Source organism: Lactuca serriola, chromosome 1 (genome assembly GCF_051521515.1).
Source record: "Lactuca serriola cultivar US96UC23 chromosome 1, Lser_US96UC23_V15, whole genome shotgun sequence".
Classification (NCBI taxonomy): domain Eukaryota; kingdom Viridiplantae; phylum Streptophyta; class Magnoliopsida; order Asterales; family Asteraceae; genus Lactuca; species Lactuca serriola.
The window spans coordinates 92,752,493-92,771,060 of record NC_136408.1 but is presented as its reverse complement, the minus strand read 5'-3'; the positions used below and the strand labels follow the sequence as shown (position 1 = coordinate 92,771,060).

The following is an 18,568-nucleotide window of genomic DNA, read 5'->3' as shown; positions in this document are numbered from 1 at the left end:
TATGGATCGGATACCGTTCAAGTATAAAGAAAAAAAGTAAACTAATTTAAGAAAACAAAGAACATAAAGTAAATAACACAAGGAGTTCTTAAATTGCTCTTTCACTAAGAAAAGGGTTTGTCTTCCCCAAGAAGACGGTTTGTCACAAAGACGGTCACCAAGATGAATTCGACATTAGGTTTTAACCTAATGTTGATTATACACTAATCTATACAAGTATATCCTTGATTGAAGGGATTGTATCTAATCTATACTAAGAACTAATCCTCATAACAAGGATATTGGATCTGCTATATATTCTATACTTATCAATATCATTTCATAATATACAAAAGATTACATAGAATAATGATACTAAGCTCTGTCACTGATGGACTTAATACGTTGGCGTTGGTGGTGATGTAGACGCTGACACTGACAAATAACGTGTAGAGTGTTTGACTCATCAGATCATAAGGTGTAACCTTACAATGCGCTCACTCTTCCGGTGTTCCTCCTTCATAGCCTCAACCTAAGCCTCTCAAATCTACTCTAAGAGAGGGGTAATCATCGTTATCCTCAAACATTAATATCGAATACGTGCGCTCATCACTTTACGACTAAGCGCATTGGCCACCATGTTGGCCTTCCCTGGGTGATAAAGGATCTCAAAATCATAATCCTTCACCGCATCCAATCACTTACGCTGCCTCATGTTCTTATTAAATTTATCCATCAAATACCTCAAACTCTTATCATCTGTGTAAATAGTACAACGGACCCCACACAAGTAATGAAGCCAAATATTGAGGGAGAAAACTATAACCCCCAACTCCAAATCATGTATAGGGTAGTTCGCTTCATGAGGCTTCAACTACCTCGAAGCGTATGTGATCACATCACCCTGTTGCATCTATACTGCACCCAAACCCCGTGATCGATACATCATAATATACTACAAAATCCTCAACACCCTATGGCGGCGTCAGAATCGGTGCCTCACACAATTTCTGTCTCAGAGTCTCCAAAGCTTCCTGCTACTTAGGCCCCCAATGAAAGGTGACGATATTCTTTGTTAATGAGGTCAAAGTGTAACAACCCAATATTTCAAGACAATATAATGTAACACCAGTCAAATTTAGGTCAACAATATAATATTAAAAGTCAAATTCAAAATTAGCCGACGGAGTCTAAATGAAAGTTGTAGAGCATAATATAACCTACGCGTGAATATAAAGAACGTCAAAAACAGAGCTCGTATGCAAAAGATATGAATTCTTGAAGTTCGGGGCACGAATTTCGACACTGTGTTAGAGCTCACGATGTGAACATAGGGTTCACGATGTGAACTCAGAGATTTTACACCTTCCAGAGCAAGTGGCTGATGACGAACGCCATGACCTGAGCATGACCAAGGTCACAACGTGAACATGTGGTTCATGACGTGAAACATGAACTTCCAACCTATAAATAGAGATCGAGGGCATCCAGCCTTTGTTGCTTATTTCCAACCTCTCTCCTATACTTTCTCACATTTAGGAACCTCTAACCTACTCCGAAGCCTTGGTAACACCTCAAATACACGACGCAAGTCCCGACACTCCGAAGTTTCCGAGAAAACCTCTTTTCCGGTCGAAGTACTGCCTGCATGAAGCCCGGTTCTTCACCAGAAACTCGGGGATACGTCGAGAAAGATCATTCCTAGAAACGAAACGCTGTCCAAATCACCAGTTATCAAGTGAGTTCATACCCCTATCACTACACTTTCAAATGCTTTTAAACACTTTTAGGGAATACAACTAAACACACGGTTAGACTCGTGTGAAAAACATCAATCTTTTGCTATAGTTTTCATACTATTGTTATAACTATCATATAAAGTTGTTAACATGCAAAACATCACACATCACAACTTTACCCTCATGGGATACAATACGTTTTATAAATAGGAATATGTTTTATTTATATATCGGCATACTACATCATACCAAGGGTAACCACTTCAACAATACCATTATGTTTGTACAAGAAAACACAACTCATTACTATGCCTTTGTCAACACTGTAGAAAGGGTTATCTTTTCAGAAATCATTCATATACATTTTTAGAATACATGACTTAGTTGAGAATATATGAGGCATTTTGTCTTCCCTGTACCTATCAAGTATACAAGAAAGCCCTGATTTATAACCAGAATCTCCACCCAGAGAACGTGATAAGCGTGTATAGATCTATACGGGACTGGTGATCCCGCGCCCTAACTGTTAGCTATAGTCCAAGGGGTGACAATTATCATAACATTCCGACGCCTGAAGAACGTCACGATAGGCAAATTTATCTTAGTATGGTTATGAAAACTCACAGGATAGAGAGCTATTATGGTATTCAGTTTTACGGGAAAAGTAATATTACAGTTACTTCTACATACAATTTCAAGCTTCTAATAGTTTTATTTACTGATAAAACTATACGTTTTTAGTTTAAGTATGACATATTTACTTACATTTTTTTGGTGTTTGTTCATTTAAGACTACTTCTCACATTGAGGAAAATATAGGATTTTCCGGGATAAACATCATGATTTTACTAGTAAACGATTTACAACATTACTTTTAGGAAACAAATAAGATTATTTATTTCAAGACAACATTCTTTAAGGAAAAGAACTTATACAATTTTTGTTTTAAGGTTGTAAGACGACATTCCATTCAACTAATAAGAAAATATAGAATTTTCTAGAGAAACACCGCAACACTTTCAAAGAATAAAGAATGTACCTCTTTTGAACACAACAATGCTTATGAACTCACCAGCTTAAACGCTGACCTAATCTCTTTTCAAAATAACTTGTATTCTCAGGAATCCATTAGACAGGTACATGCACAGATCTTGTGAAGATGAAGCATAGTAGCGTTTAGCCCTTGTTTTGTTATTTACTTTTGGTGTCTACCATGGGTAAATATGAATACAATGTAAACACTTTAATATTAATGCAATGGATGTTGTTGCTTGTTTTTACTATTTTACAATTGTTGTGATACTGTACATGACGTCCTCCACCCTCGAATGTTTCCGCCGTTATGGTTTGGGGGTGTGACAAATTGGTATCAGAGCTTTGTTTATAGTGAATTGAGTATATCAACCCATAAAAGATATACAATTATGAACACATCGGGATTAAAATACTCTGACCAAGAGTTTATACTTTTTAAATAATAAAATATTTAACTTAAGTATACATACATGCATTCATACTAAAATCAGTGTCATACTAGGACAGAACAAAAGTATTGTGATTGTTGGACAACACAAGTAGGCTTGGGCACATATGATCAGATCTGGGAGTGATATAGCCTGATTAACTATATCTTTCTGAGAAGTGATTAGCATGTTCCTAGGAATGGTTGTGGTGTTGAAACAAGTCTAAAAACTTACCAACACTACTACAATGAAAACTTTAGAATAGAACATAAACTTAAAATACTATAGGAGTATTTTTTGTTACTATAATTACTTATTTGAGAACTAAAAGGTCTTTATTAGTAGGTCAATAGTTTCTGAGTGGATACGCTAAGGCTATATGTGACTAGGGTGTCATAGACTTAGAATCTATGATCTTTGCTTTAATTCTTGTTCCTGGTTTGGTTGTGGACTTAGAGTTAGGGTCGATTATTCGATGGTCTATTCTGTTTTAGTTGCATATGATTGGTATGCACTACGCAAGTATTGAAGTAACTAGTAAAGATCATCCTATAATTATCTTAAGTAGTGCGTCTATTAGCTATCTCTTTTACCCCTTTTCTCACTTAGATAACATGGTTGGATCCCATCTCCCTGGCGACCCATACTTTCCCAACCAAGGTAATGGTGGCTGGACCGATGCGGAGCCAGAAGAGAATCATTCAATTCCATTGGATGACAATTTCACAGAAAATTTCCCTAAGGATTCTTACTTCGAGCCAAAAGTCAATAATCTACCCCTAGTGGCTCATATCCCAAATCCTAACCCTCGACCAGGATTTCAAGGCCCCACACCTCTGTGGGCAACAAACTTGAACAGATGGAGTCACGAGCACGGTCAACCCTTACCCTACGACGGAGAGAGAAGCTTCTACTATCTGAGCGAGGGAGGCTTAGTAGACATAATCATGTCTGTTCTGGTTTGCAGGTTGCTCGTAATGAGGAACAGGGAAGGGCAGCCATCAATCGAGTTATGGAGTTTGATGCCGATGCGGGAGTCAATACAGTTCGCATCCATTTAGAGACTGCTCATTGAAGAACCCTGAACCAGAATGTAACCCTGCAGAGAGAACTAAATACAACCCGAGCTGAAGTCAGGGAACTTTGAGGTTGTCAGGCAACGTTTGAAAGGTGCATGCTGGACATGGAGCGTCGTCTGGCAGAATCAAGGACTCATTCGAGCAGTTCTCGTTGCAAGTAGAGTCTACTCTACTCTCTCTTTGGATATAAATTAGGTCTATTTATAGACTCTAGTATTAATTTCATGCTTATGTTAAGACCTTGAAATCTCAATCGGTTAGGTCTTTGTACTGTCAAAAGTTTCTAAATTCTAGTGTGATCTAAGACCTACTCCAATGTTAATTTTCCCGAACTTATCACATCTTTGCTACCATTGACATCGGCAAACGTCTAATCTCCTAGGGAAATCTTTGTCCAAAAACTTTCATCCTTCTATTGTTAGAACTCTACCAAAATCACACTCTCATTTAATTGTTGAACTATGGTGATTGAGTTCATGGATCACTTTCATTATCCTCACTCTTGAATTCTTATCATTATCTCCATCTTTGCAAAGTTATAGTTGATAAATGCTGCCTCTGAAATTAACACCGTCTGTACTTGCAACCTAGAAGAAACTATAGAAACCACAACATGCCGTTACCTTATTAAAGACACCGAAGAAAAGTTCGCGTGAACTTCCGGGATTCGAACTCTCCGTTATGAAGTAATGGGGATCAGTGTTAGAATCGGAAATAAGACGGCACATAAATTCCATGTACCTACAAATGAGAAGGACACCATGTAGATACCAAGGGAGAACGAACCATTACCGCTCGGATTAAATCATAGTACCAAGGAAAAACCACGCGTGTTCCATGCGAAGTGCTTGAATACCCCCTTCGTCATAGTAATGACTACTAATGCCACCTAGTGGTTTAGTGATTGCATTTCTCGCGTTAGGTTTTAAGCTTATCGTCTTTCCGTTATGGCTGACAGCAATATATCGGATCACGGAATTCTAGTCGAGAGTGAATAATTCTCAAACTCATAAGTCTACCTTGTGTAGACTCCATCATATATCACTTTCAAATCTTTTCGAAAGTGGGAAGCATTATACCTCCAACCAAAGATGATTTAGTTGGATGAAACTCATCTTGTAACCATTCTAGAAACTTACTTCTACTCTTTACCAGGACTGCATCATAGGGATATAGGTCAGAACCTCAAGGGCCATTTATCAACGATAAAATTTACATGTATATAACTAGAATGCAGCTTATAACTATCGTAGTTATTAACAAACTCGTTTCGCATTATGTAGCAGAATCGTGTCATCATCAAGAAATAGTCAACCACCCGAAGAAGCCCCGATCCTTCATATAGACTCAGATACATTCTAAGCTGCCGTAACAGCTGCTGTGACCGCTGTCATGGCGCAAATCCATTCTAACAACCCAAGTGATAGTAGAAACCGTATCAACACTTCAGACCGAAGTAACAACAAAGGAAACCAATGAACGCCAACTCACGAGGGTACCCTAACCTACCAACCAAAGAGTAAGAAGAGAATATTTTGGGATAAAAAGAAGAGCAAATCATCTCACGGGTCAGCCAAGAAATAGCAACAAGTGGCAGTCTCTGCGGCCACGACATCTGTTGCTCCTACCACCGTTTCTACTAGTATCCCAGTTACCCCTATCCCAGCAAGGCAGTATGTCGGAAATCTACCAAAGTGAAAAAGTACAGTTTCCATCATCTGGGTGTCTGCCGATTGATGGGGCACTTCAAGAGGGACTGCCCAACAGAGAGGAATGATGGGGGAGCAGGGGGAGTGTAACAATGTAACACGAAAAAGCAAGAAGGAACTCTACTAGGAAATTTGGTACGCTTCTAAACCTCAATATTTAGACCCCTAAGTTTTACAAAAATTTTGGACGATACGTCATAATTATACCTTCTTGCACACACCAAACGATAACAGAAAGACCTAGTAGGGATCATTTTATGAATGTTCACTTTATTCAAATTATCAGAAACCTAGTTTAGCTATACTTGTAATTTATGGTACAATAGGGTTCGTAGTAATAATACCAAGGTTAGTAATTCTTCCTTGTAATCATTTCTGCTTCCAATTAACATAATATCTGATTCATCAAGGAGTCCCAACATCATCATCCGACCTGTTTTGGCTTGGTCCTTACCATGCAAAGTTTATGTAGTAGATGAAAAGAACTATCCCCTTAAACAACCGTCAGATAAAATTCTTCAAACCCATAACACAAAACCCTTCAGAAGTACCCATGCGAGTGGTACCACGCCCTTCTAACCTACCCAATATTTTTTAGGCTTGAAGCAAAGAACACCAAATAACATCCCATAAGTATGCGACCTTCCCGACATCTTTCCAGAAGAACGACCAGGATTACCACCACAACGTCAGGTCAAGTTACGAATCGACTAAATCCCAGGAGCTACCTCAGTAGTTAAATCACCTTATCATCCAGCTCCAACAGAGATGCAAAAACTTTCCAGTCAACTTAACGAACTCCTCAGTAAAGGAATTATTAGGCCAAGCTTCTCACCATGAGGAGCACCAGTCTTGTTCGGGAAGAAGAAAGATGGATCGTTTCATATGTGCATCGACTATTGTGAGCTGAACAAGCTTACCATTAAGAATCGTTACCCACTACCTCACATAGACGACATATTTGATCAATTACAAGAGGAGATCTAATTTTCAAAGATTTACTTACGATCTGGGTACCATCATTTACGAGTGCTAGAGGCGAATGTTCCCAAGACAACCGTCCGAAACCGATATGGGCACTACGAGTTTATAATGATGCCATTCAGATTAACTGATGCACCCGCAGTGTACATGGACTTAATGATCTAGGCGTGCCGTCCTTACTTGGATCAATTCGTTATTGTATTTAACGATGAAATACTTATCCACTCCCGTAGTAAGAGGGAACATAGTCAACACTTACGTCTGATTCTAGAAACACTTCGAGCAGAAAAGCTCTACACGAAATCCCCCAAGTGCGAATTTTGGAATCGATGAGTTGAATCATTGGCTATGACTATCCATTCACATCTTCCCACCCAAATTAAGGAGACTCATCTAGAAGCCCTGAAGACTGAAAAAGTGGCTAGCCGATGAGACTCTTGTTATTCCAATCGACGAAATCGAGATCGATGAGGGCCTACACTTCATAGAAAAGCCAGTAGAAATCATGGATTAGGAAATTTAAAAGAACAAAAACAAAGTCGCATACCCATTGTAAAGGTCCGCTGAAATGCCAAGCGATGACCTGAGTACACCTAGGAACGCGAATATCAGATAAAACAAGAGTACCCGCATCTCTTCCCTAGTCCATTAATACTTATTTTGAAAATAATTTCAGGACGAAATTCCCTCTAACGGGGGGGATGATGTAACAACCCAATATTTTAAGACAATATAATGTAACACCAGTCAAATTTAGGTCAAAAATAGATTGTTCAATAACCTGTTTGGGATGTATAAAATTATAGATATTGTGTCAAGGTTTTTTCAAAAATATAAAGAACACTAAAATCCGAGTTATAACGAAGAAGTTATGACCAATCAAAGATACACGGCAAATACTGTAAAACACTGTGAAGCGTAAAATGCGAAATTTCAATAAAATACTTTTTAGCCTTAGGTATCTAAATGAAAGCAGTAGGCAACTAAAAACTCGAAATAGAGATCGAGCGACAGTTAGCCGATGCGACCTAGATGAGAATCGAAGATATCGACAATAGTAGTACAACGGTAAAAAGACAGACAAAAACGGACGTCAGATGAAGAAGTTATGAATTCTTAACGAAATTTTCCCTGTCCCGGCCTACTAAAAATATAATATTAAAAGTAAAAGTCAAAATTAGTTGACGGAGTCTAAACGAAAGTTTTAGAGCATAATCTAACCTACACGTGGATATAAATAACATAAAAAACAGAGCTCATTTACGAAAGATATGAACTTCTGAAGTTCAGGGCATGAATTTCGACACTATGTCAGAGCTCACGATGTGAACATAGGGTTCACGGCGTGAACTCAGAGATTTGACACCTTCGAGAGCAAGTGGCTGATGACGAACGCCATGACCTGAGCATGACCAAGGTCACAACGTGAACATGTGGTTCATGACGTGAAACATGAACTTCCAACCTATAAATAGAGATCGAGGGCATCCAACCTTTGTTGCTTATTTCCAACCTCTCTCCTATACTTTCTCACATTTAGGAACCTCTAACCTACTCCGAAGCCTTGGTAACACCTCAAATACACGACGCAAGTCCCGACACTCCGAAGTTTTCGAGAAAACCTCTTTTCCGGTCGAAGTACTGCCTGCATGAAGCCCGGTTCTTCACCAGAAACTCGGGGATACGCCGAGAAAGGTCATTCCTAGAAACGAAACGCTGTCCAAATCACCAGTTATCAAGTGAGTTCATACCCCTATCACTACACTTTCAAATGTTTTTAAATGCTTTTAAACACTTTTAAGGGGGGAATACAACTAAACACACGGTTAGACTCGTGTGAAAAACATCAATCTTTTGTTATAGTTTTCATACTATTGTTATAACTATCATATGAAGTTGTTAACATGCAAAACATCACATATCACAACTTTACCCTCATGGTATACAATACGTTTTATAAATAGAAATATGTTTTATTTATATATCGGCATACTACATCATACCAAGGGTAACCATTTCAACAATAACATTATGTTTGTACAAGAAAATACAACTCATTATTATGCATTTGTCAACACTGTAGAAAGGGTAATCTTTTCAGAAATCATTCATATACATTTTTAGAATACATGACTTAGTTGAGAATATATGAGGCATTTCGTCTTCCCCATACCTATCAAGTATACAAGAAAGCCCTGATTTATAACCAGAATCTCCACCCAGAGAACGTGATAAGCGTGTATAGATCTATACGGGACTGGTGATCCCGCGCCCTAACTGTTAGCTATAGTCCAAGGGGTGACAATTATCATAAAAGGTCTTTATTAGCAGGTCAGTATTTTCTGAGTGGATACGCTAAGGTTATATGTGACTAGGGTGTCATAGACTTAGAATCTATGATCTTTGCTATACATCTTGTTCCTTGTTTGGTTTTGGACTTAGAGTTAGGTTTTCTTATTTGAAGGTCTATTCTGTTTTAGTTGCATATGATTGGTATGCACTACGCAAGTATTGAAGTAACTAGTAAAGATCATCATATAATTATCTTAAGTAGTACGTCTGTTAGCTATCTCTTTTACCCCTTTTCTCACTTAGATAACATGGCTGGATCCCATCTCCCCGACGACCCGTACTTTCCCAACCAAGGTAATGGTGGATGGACCGATGCGGATCTAGAAGAGAGTCATGCAATTCCATTGGATGACGATTTCGCATAAAATTTCCCAGCAGATTCTGAATTCGAGCCAAAAGTCAATAATCTACCCCTGGTGGCTCCTATCCCAAATCCTAACCCTCGACCAGGATTTCAAGGCCCCACACCTCTGTGGGCAGCAAACTTGAACAGATGGAGTCACGAGCAGGGTCAACCCTTACCTTATGATGGAGACCGAAGCTTCTACAATCTGACCGAGGGAGGCTCAGCATACAGAATCCTGCCTGTTTTGGTGTAACGGGTTGCTCGTATGAGGAACAGGGAAGGGCAGTCATCAACCGGGTCATGGAGGTTGATGTCGATGCGGGAGTCAATATAGTTCGCATTCTCCATCTAGAGACTACTCATGGAAGAACCCTGAACCAGAATATGACCCTGCAGAGAGAACTAACTACAACCCGAGCTGAAGTCAGGGAATTTCGAGGTTGTCTGGAAACGTTTGAAAGGCGCATGTTGGACATGGAGCGTCGTCTGGCATAATCAAGGACTCATTCGAGCGGTTCTCGTCGCAAGTAGATTATACTCTACTCTCTCTTTTGGATATAAATTAGGTCTATGTATAGACTCTAGTATTAATTTCATGCTTATGTTAAGACCTTGAATCTCAGCCGGTTAGGTCTTTGTACTGTCAAAATTTTCTCAATTCTAGTGTGATGTAAGACCTACTCCAAGGTCAATTTTCCCGAACTTATCACATATTTGCGGTTCATGAGATCGATGAATGTTTCTGGAGCATTGGTGATCCCGAAGGGTATCGCCACGAACTCATAATGACCTTAATGAGTTCGAAAGGCTGTATTCAGGATATCCTCCTCTTTGACCCTCATCTGATGATAACCTGAACGCAGATCAATCTTGGAAAACCAAGATGTACCCTTAATCTGGTAAAAAAAATTGTCGATCCTTGGGAGTGGATAATGATTTTTCACAGTTAGCTTATTCAGCTCCCAGTAGTCGATACACATCTGATGCGACCCATCCTTCTTCTTCACAAATAAGATCGACGCTCCCCATGGTGAACTACTTGACCGAACGAACAACTTGTCCAACAGCTCTTGTAGCTGGTTGGAAAACTCTTGCATCTCTGTAGGTGCTAATCGATAAGGTGCCTTAGCTATCGGATCCGCACCTGGAACCTAGTCAATTCGAAACTCCACTTGTCCCTCTGGAGGCACTCCAGGAAAATCCTATGGAAAAAACGTCCGAGTATTCCCGAATAATCGACACATCATCCACAGTCATCCTATCCTTCTCTCGGGTATCCGTCACATAGGCCATAATTCCAGAATAACCCTACTGAAGATAACGCTTCACCCTTGCTGCCGAACAGAGAGTTGTTCCATGCTTAGCTTGCTCACAGTGTATCACCAACTCTCCCCCACTTGGGGTTTGAACACGCACCAACTGAATCCCATAATCAATCATCGCCTCCTTGTGGCTCAACTAATCCATCCACACAATGACCTTGCTCTCGCGTAGGAGAATAGAACCAAATAAATCGTTTACTACTCACCGAATAACTCCAAAGTACATCCCCGATGAACCCTGGACACTCGTAGAAGACGGCCGTCAGAAATATATAACTATAACGGATAATCCAACTCCCCCAAAATATCGTCAAACCTCTTGTTGAGCACAAGAGATACAAAGGACCGGGTGGCCCTCGAATCAAACAAAACCAACGCATGAATACAGTTCTCAAGGAACGATCCTAAACAAGAATACATAGATACATACATATATACGTATATACATATATATATATATATATATATATACATATATATATATATATATAACCATGATAAGAAACATCAATAAAGAGATAAGGGGGAGATACATACCCATAACCACATCAAGTGTGACATGCGCCTCTTCAACCATCAATTGAAAAGCCTTGCTCTTCACTACAGGGGCTGCCTACTTGCCCTCCCAGCCATCAGTGACCCTCAACATCGTTGGAGCGGGTACTGCAACTGCTCCTCTACTCAAAATTAGGCAATCGGCCTTCTTGTGGCCCCTTTGATTGCAATGAAAGTAGATTAGACCTGAAACATGGGTGGTGGTGGTGGTGGTACAATCGTTGTCGAAGTGCCCCGTCTTGCCGCACTTATAGAAGCCCGAACCACCCGCCCAACAAACTCCATCATGTGTCTTTCAGTCTTTTGCATATGCTCTGTCCTCCTCTTCCCGATGTGCCCCAAATCACTTTCCCGCACCGAGCCCTATATATCATGTCATCCAATGTCGGACAAGCTGAAAATCTAAGAAACTCCTTGATATCTGATTTCTTCATATCATGGTACCAATTCTTCCTTATCTTCTTGTCTATAGCATATTGGGGGTACTAATAGAGCTCTTTCCAAGAACTCCCTCGCCAGCTGTTGAACCTCAACAGCTGGTGTAAACTCGCTCAGAATCGGGTCACACAATCCAACTAGGTCATAGCCTCAATGGTTGGGGCTCCCAGAGCATGACCAACCTCTTCCCACAAATATCGAGCTCTATCCTTCTCACAGTCTGAAGAGAACCTCACCTATGACCCCTCAAGGTGGAAGCTAGTCATCTGAGCAGACTTCATATCTGTTATCCATCATCTAGAAGCAATGGGGTCCTTCGCCGAAAAGAATTTCGGCGCCCGAAATCCCCAGAAATCCTTCAAGGAGAGAGAGTGCAGGCTCCATACTGACCAACAACTAGATTGACTCTAAACATCCATAGACGATCCTCCATCAGCTCGATGATACCCTCTTTGATCGAACCGAACATCACCAAGGTCGCATCAAGGATGCCTCTCATAACCTCATACATAATGAACTCGTGCAAACTCTCACCAATTCGTTTGGGGCCTGAGCCCGAACTAGATCTATATCCTAAACTCTTGCTCTGCCGTGTGTCACCACCATGCTTAAACATAATACATAAATAATTAGTATACTCATAAAGAGGCTCACACTCCCAAATTTTCTCGAATTCATCAAGGCTTTCCTTGTCTTGGGTATAGATCCTGTACTTTCATTAGTACATGCCCAATACTACCTTCCACACCTATGTATACCTTCCACAAGGACCAACTCAAATCCTCCAAGCTACTTCCCTAATATCATATACTTAACTTGCACTATAGAGCACCTTACGCACCAAGATGTTTCTTAGGATTTCTTAGGGTTCCTTTCCATGCCACTCTTTACTATCAGTTGCAAAATACACTCCCCTCCAGTGTCTTCTAACTATCTCACGAATACAATTACAAGTTACCAGCATCAGATAGTTTTTGACTACTAGGTCTCACTCTACACTGGTTGGAATCAAACAAGAGCTGTGTAATAGAGTTGAACATAAACTTTGAGATTTATCTAATCCCCACAACATGCAATTTGAACAATTCCCTTAATAATTAGACGACACCAGTGGAGTCCCTAAAAGCACAAAGCAAGCAACATTCAATCTTTGAGTTCTCACCCAGGGTACTACCTAAGCAAGCCCCTCTATCCAATCATCTAAAATCCATACTATCATGCAATTCTAAGGGTTCATACAATTGGCATACAAATGCATCTCTCTTAGCACCCTACTATGCAATGCTGAGTAGATCCTTAGCCATAATCTAGCATGCTATACATACATATATATACTGAGACAATAACATGTATGCATATTTTGAGAATACTTACTTGAGCTCGACTGATTGCACGCATCACACCCCTTTTCTTTATAAAAGTTTATTTAGAAAAGTCTTTTCTTTCAAAAAGATTATCAATTCCTTAGTTTGACTTAAGACACACATGGAAGTGTGCCCGAATCCCTCAAACCAAGGCTATGATACCAACTTGTAACATCCCAAAAATCATAGGTACAGATATCATCTTTAATTCAAACCAAACTATCAAATATTCATGTTAAACCATCCAAAAGTATGTTATAGTAAAATAGTTATCAGAGCACAATTCCCAAAATCATAAAAGTGCAGAAAACATGGGTGGTTGCGGTGTGATCCTATCGGCCATTCCCTTTCAAACTGGAAGTACCTGAAACCATAGACATAAAACTGTAAGCATAAATCTTAGTGAGTTTCCCCAAAATACCCCACACCATATATACATAACAGTCAACACATATATGCGTCTATTTCACTCCCTTCGGTCTCTTTCAACTGGTATCAGTCTATTCCACCCCTTCGGTCTCTTTCAATAGGTACTTGATCTATTTCACCCCCTTCGGACTCTTTCAATCAGTACATGGTTTATTTAACCCCCTTTGGTCTCTTTCAACCAGTATCGAGTCTATTTCACACCCTACAACTAAGCATACAATCATCCCAATAAGAGTCACAGAGACAACAAGCACATACATGCATAACAATAAGTGTCACAAATACAACTATCATCCTACACACATAATCTAGTGGGCCAACATTGGTGCCTTCGAACCACAAGTACAGTGAAGGAACTCACCTCGATCCGCTGATAAACAAATAACACCCGGGTTACTGAACCGGAAAATCCCTACACTAAATTACAAATAACAAAACCCTAATTGACAACTAGGCCATAAACTATAACCGAGAGTCTAAATGCTTAATCCCAACTCCTAGGGTAAAAGACCATTTTACCCTTCCTACACTGGGCCTATCTAATCAAGGCCCAAGACTCAAAATGACCCAAGGCCTAGAAATGACCCAAATCCATAAAGACATAAGGCCTAACAATGGCCTAAACCCTTAAAGACTTATGACCCAAACTAGTTCAAGGCCTAAAAGCCTAGCTGCTGAGTACATTATGTGTACCATCAGATTACACCCATTGTACAAGTCCCAATAACAAGGAGAAAATGAGACCCAAACCCAGTACGCGCAACGTACTCAGAAGTATGCCCAACACACTGGTTAGTGGCTCTTTCTCATTATCATGGCTTAATCACGTAAGACCTTAATGTCCAAACCTCATATATACTTCTAAATAAGATCCTAATCCATAAAGTTGGAAGCTTTAAGCCTTTGCATGGCTCCAAGAGGCCTAAATCTTAGATCTAACCTTCTTTCTTCATAAAATGACCATACACATTTGAATGGTTGGTCCTCAACCATGAATATGCAAACTTTATCATCAAGGAACCTCAGAAAAATCAAAAGAACAACACAAGACCTCTGGAGTACCATTTACTCAAAAGAATCATCTTATGGATCCAAAAAGCATAAGAGTTTACCCACATACAATATCTATTCTAGAGAGTCATAAAGTTTAGAGGTTTATATATTCTGAGGCTTGCAAAGGCGTTAAAGATTCTTTATCTTCAAGCTCCAACTCAACCAATGTTTAACCACCAAGATTCTTCTTCTTCAAGCTATCCAAAAACACAACAAGGTCACAACAAAGGCTCAAGAACACTCAAATGGAGGCTAGGGTTTCATGAGGATCTTTTTTGGGTGAGGAGGCTGATGAAGGGGCAACCTGAAGGTCCATAATGTTGCTTAAATATGGGCCAAACCCTAAAAATAAGGTTTGTGGTCTGAGCGAGTATGCCTATTGTATGCTAAGGTACTCCCATCGTACTAAGGGTTCCACGTGTCTAACTTAAATAGAGTACACCATGTGTACTCCAAGTTACACCTACCATAACAAGGACCAAAATCTAAACTTTTATAATTTTAAGACCAAACTGGAAGATACCGGATAATCGAGTGTTACAATACTTTTCTGATTGGTATGTCTTGGTGTTGTGGTTGTCCTCTCTCACCTCTTCCTCTCACATTCCTGCGTCCCCTCTGTGTTAGTGTCTATTTTGGTTGCTTTAGTGGTCTTGCCACATCTTCGCCTGGTATCCCCCAATATCTCCCATGTTTACTATAACACTTATCGATTCCAAATAACTCAAAAACGTTCATTCCCCTCAATTCAACTGAAAGTACAAGTCAACCTTGGAATACCATAAGATTTAGGCAATCGGGTTACAAAGTGCCCACCGACTATTGGACTCCTTACTCTTGAACTGACTGCTTTACCCCCTAAATATTATGCAATGAAATATAGATGTTTTAGAAACTCCTGGTGATATAATTCCATATGAAAAACAAATTAAGACTCATTACTTTGTCCCCATGTTTCTTGTGATTGATGAAGAATGTAATAAAGTGGTAGATAAGAGACCAAATATGAATCTATTGTGAAACTCCAAAATTAAATGCTCCATTAGCTATCGTCATCCAAAACCCATATCCATTTACCCCTGGTGAGTATTCACGTGGAAACGACCTCAAAAATATGGCGAAGGTAGGAGACATGGCTTCTTGTTCTTCGTATAATCCCATCCTCCATGCTAACTCGGTTAGACTACATTCTCGATATTGGGTGCCAAGAAGAAACACGAGTGCTCCCGTGAAATTTGGGTCTACTGTATTCACTTTAAATACCACGGTGGAGAAATATTCTACACTTAGTTCCTTGTAAACCTGTTCTTTGATTCAGAACAAATTCCTTCAGCCGTTTCATGTGATTTATATACCATTTTCTTCAAATGTTTTTGTAAGATATGGGTTCAACCTTTCCAAGATTCCAATTTCATTTTCCCCAGTCAATGGTTGTTGGGATTGCAAATCCGTGGTTATGAAGCCACCCCAACTTATTAGTGTTATCGTTTAAAATTTCTCGCAGAAGGTTGTCCAGGAACTCATAAAATGGGTGAAGATTTGGCACATCACCTTGGGACTATGTATTATCCTTCCTAGGACCCATTATACCTACAAAATAATTAGCAAACAAAAACAAGGTAGAAACACAGTAGATTACATCAAAAAAAATAATAATAATGGGGCAGTTGTCTAGTTCTCACATCGTGAAACACGAGTCTCATGGCGTGAGCTTGGTTCAGCAGTGAAATGAAAATCGAACAACATTTCAGCCAAATTGAACCAATCTTTCATAGGGTTTTCTCTAAAAAAGCTATATAAATCATAAAATCAGTAAATTAAAGGGTTTTAAATAAATAAATCATAAAATCAGCACCAATTTTAAAGTAAATCGCATCAATTTTGACATAAGAAAGCTGAGAACGAACAGTAACTTCTAAATGTAGAAAATCAGTAAATTAAAGGGTTATAAACAAATAAATCATAACTTTGTTGAAGAGTGAACAAGCAATATATGAAGAATCAAAGGAAATAGGTTGAAAATCGAAGGGGGGGGGGAGGGGTGAGGGCGAAATCTTACGTTGTAAGTGGGTGTTTAGAAAAATGAGTCAACTGGTTATTGTTGCGTATAAAACAACGTCGTCCCTCGAAATGCATGTCGTGAGGGATATACTTCACGTCATGAGTTTTTGAATGGGTAGATATATTAGGGCTTTTCTTCGTCCCTATGGAGTGGTGCCTTATTCCCACGTCGTGGGGTCGAAAACTTAACAAAAACCATATATATTTTTTTTCAAAACATTAATGATTACCAATCATGATTTGGATTCCGCATTTGATTTTGAAAATAGAAGAGAAATACATGACTTATCCTAAAAATCAAATAACGAAAAACTAACTAAACTAAAAAGAAAGGAAAAGAAAATGTAAACTAACCTCGGGTTCCTCTCGAGAAGCACTTATTTTTATAGAGTCGTGAGCCAGACTCCTTCCCATTCTACGTTGTTGCGGTTGGGAGCGGAATCTCAATCTTCTTTTTCTTCTCCTTTCATATTCTCTTTTAAGCTTGAAGTCGCCTTATGTATGCTTTCTTTGAATTTTGTTTATTCGTTTGGTTGTCACAAGGATCGAGTTTTCTTTTAACTCCTTGGAATTTATCATCATTCGAGCTCTTTTCTTTGTCTCTAATGGCTTGTTTCCTGTTACCTCCATATCATCAAGCTTTGTCTTCTTACTTACTTGATCCTCATCTTCATCACTTGAACTAAAATCTTCACTTGTCTCACCAACTTGAACTTGTGGTGTAGTAAAAGCAAACACTTCAAACATTATGTTAATCGATGCTCTTGGCTTGGTAAGCTTCATTTCTTCCTTATGTTTGGGTTTTTCCCTTGTTTGGACTTCTTCTTCCATCAAATTTTCCATTTATGCTAGCTCATTGTCATCATCTAAAAAGAATACTTCATCTTGTGCCCTAGAAGTATTGAATCCTTCATCAACCTCAAATGTCCTTTCATCTTTTCTCACTCTTAAAATGAGCTTCAACTCTTGAATATCAACCACGACTCTTGCGGTATTTAGTAGTTGGCATCCAAGGATAATGGGTATATCTTCATCATCTTTCATGTCTATAACCACAAAATCAACTGGAAAAACAAATTTACCAATTTTAACCAATAAATATTCAACTATCCCATTAGGATAAGTTACCAAACGATTAGACATATGATTTTCCATCCTTGTGGTCTTCAACGATGGAAGTTCAAGATTTTGATAAAATGAATAAGGCATTAAGTTAATGATAGCTCCAGAATTGGCTAAATCAAATGTCTTCGTGGAATTTCCAAATTCGCATGGCAATGTAAGGCGTCCTGGTTTTCTCATCTTTGTTGGTATTCCTTCTATGATTTTTATTGAACATTATTTATTAAGAACAACCTTGGAAGTCTTGTCTAGTTGTTGGAGTGTGTCAAGAAGATCTTGAAGGAATTTCACGCATTTGGGCATTTTAGCTAATGATTCAATAAATGGGGTATTAATTGGAATAAACTTGACTTGATTGATGAACCTTTTAGGCTCTTTCTCTAGTGGATGTACCCTTGCTCTAGAAGGAAAGGTATCGGAGGCTGATATTGTTGGATTAGGTGTCTAAGCCCATAACTATTATTGGTATGTATTCAACCCGAGAATAGCATGGTCCATTTGGGTTGCATATCATCAGGACAATTTGTTAGGATGGACTTTTGAGAGAAGGTTATTTATGGTTTATTAATATAT

General features: G+C 39.1%; 1 protein-coding gene across 1 annotated transcript; it reads right to left on the bottom strand.

Annotated features, from left to right (window-relative positions):
* Positions 1 to 17,716: 17,716 nt before the first annotated feature.
* On the bottom strand, positions 17,717 to 18,175 carry LOC145058931 (uncharacterized). The gene has a single exon (XM_079006815.1). It carries the CDS (start codon positions 18,173 to 18,175, stop codon positions 17,717 to 17,719), a length of 459 nt encoding a protein of 152 aa, XP_078862941.1.
* Positions 18,176 to 18,568: the final 393 nt, after the last annotated feature.

Bases quoted from the DNA above. Each gene is read 5' to 3' on its own strand.
- LOC145058931 (XM_079006815.1), bottom strand. From the start codon at position 18,175: ATGAGAAAACCAGGACGCCTTACATTGCCATGCGAATTTGGAAATTCC.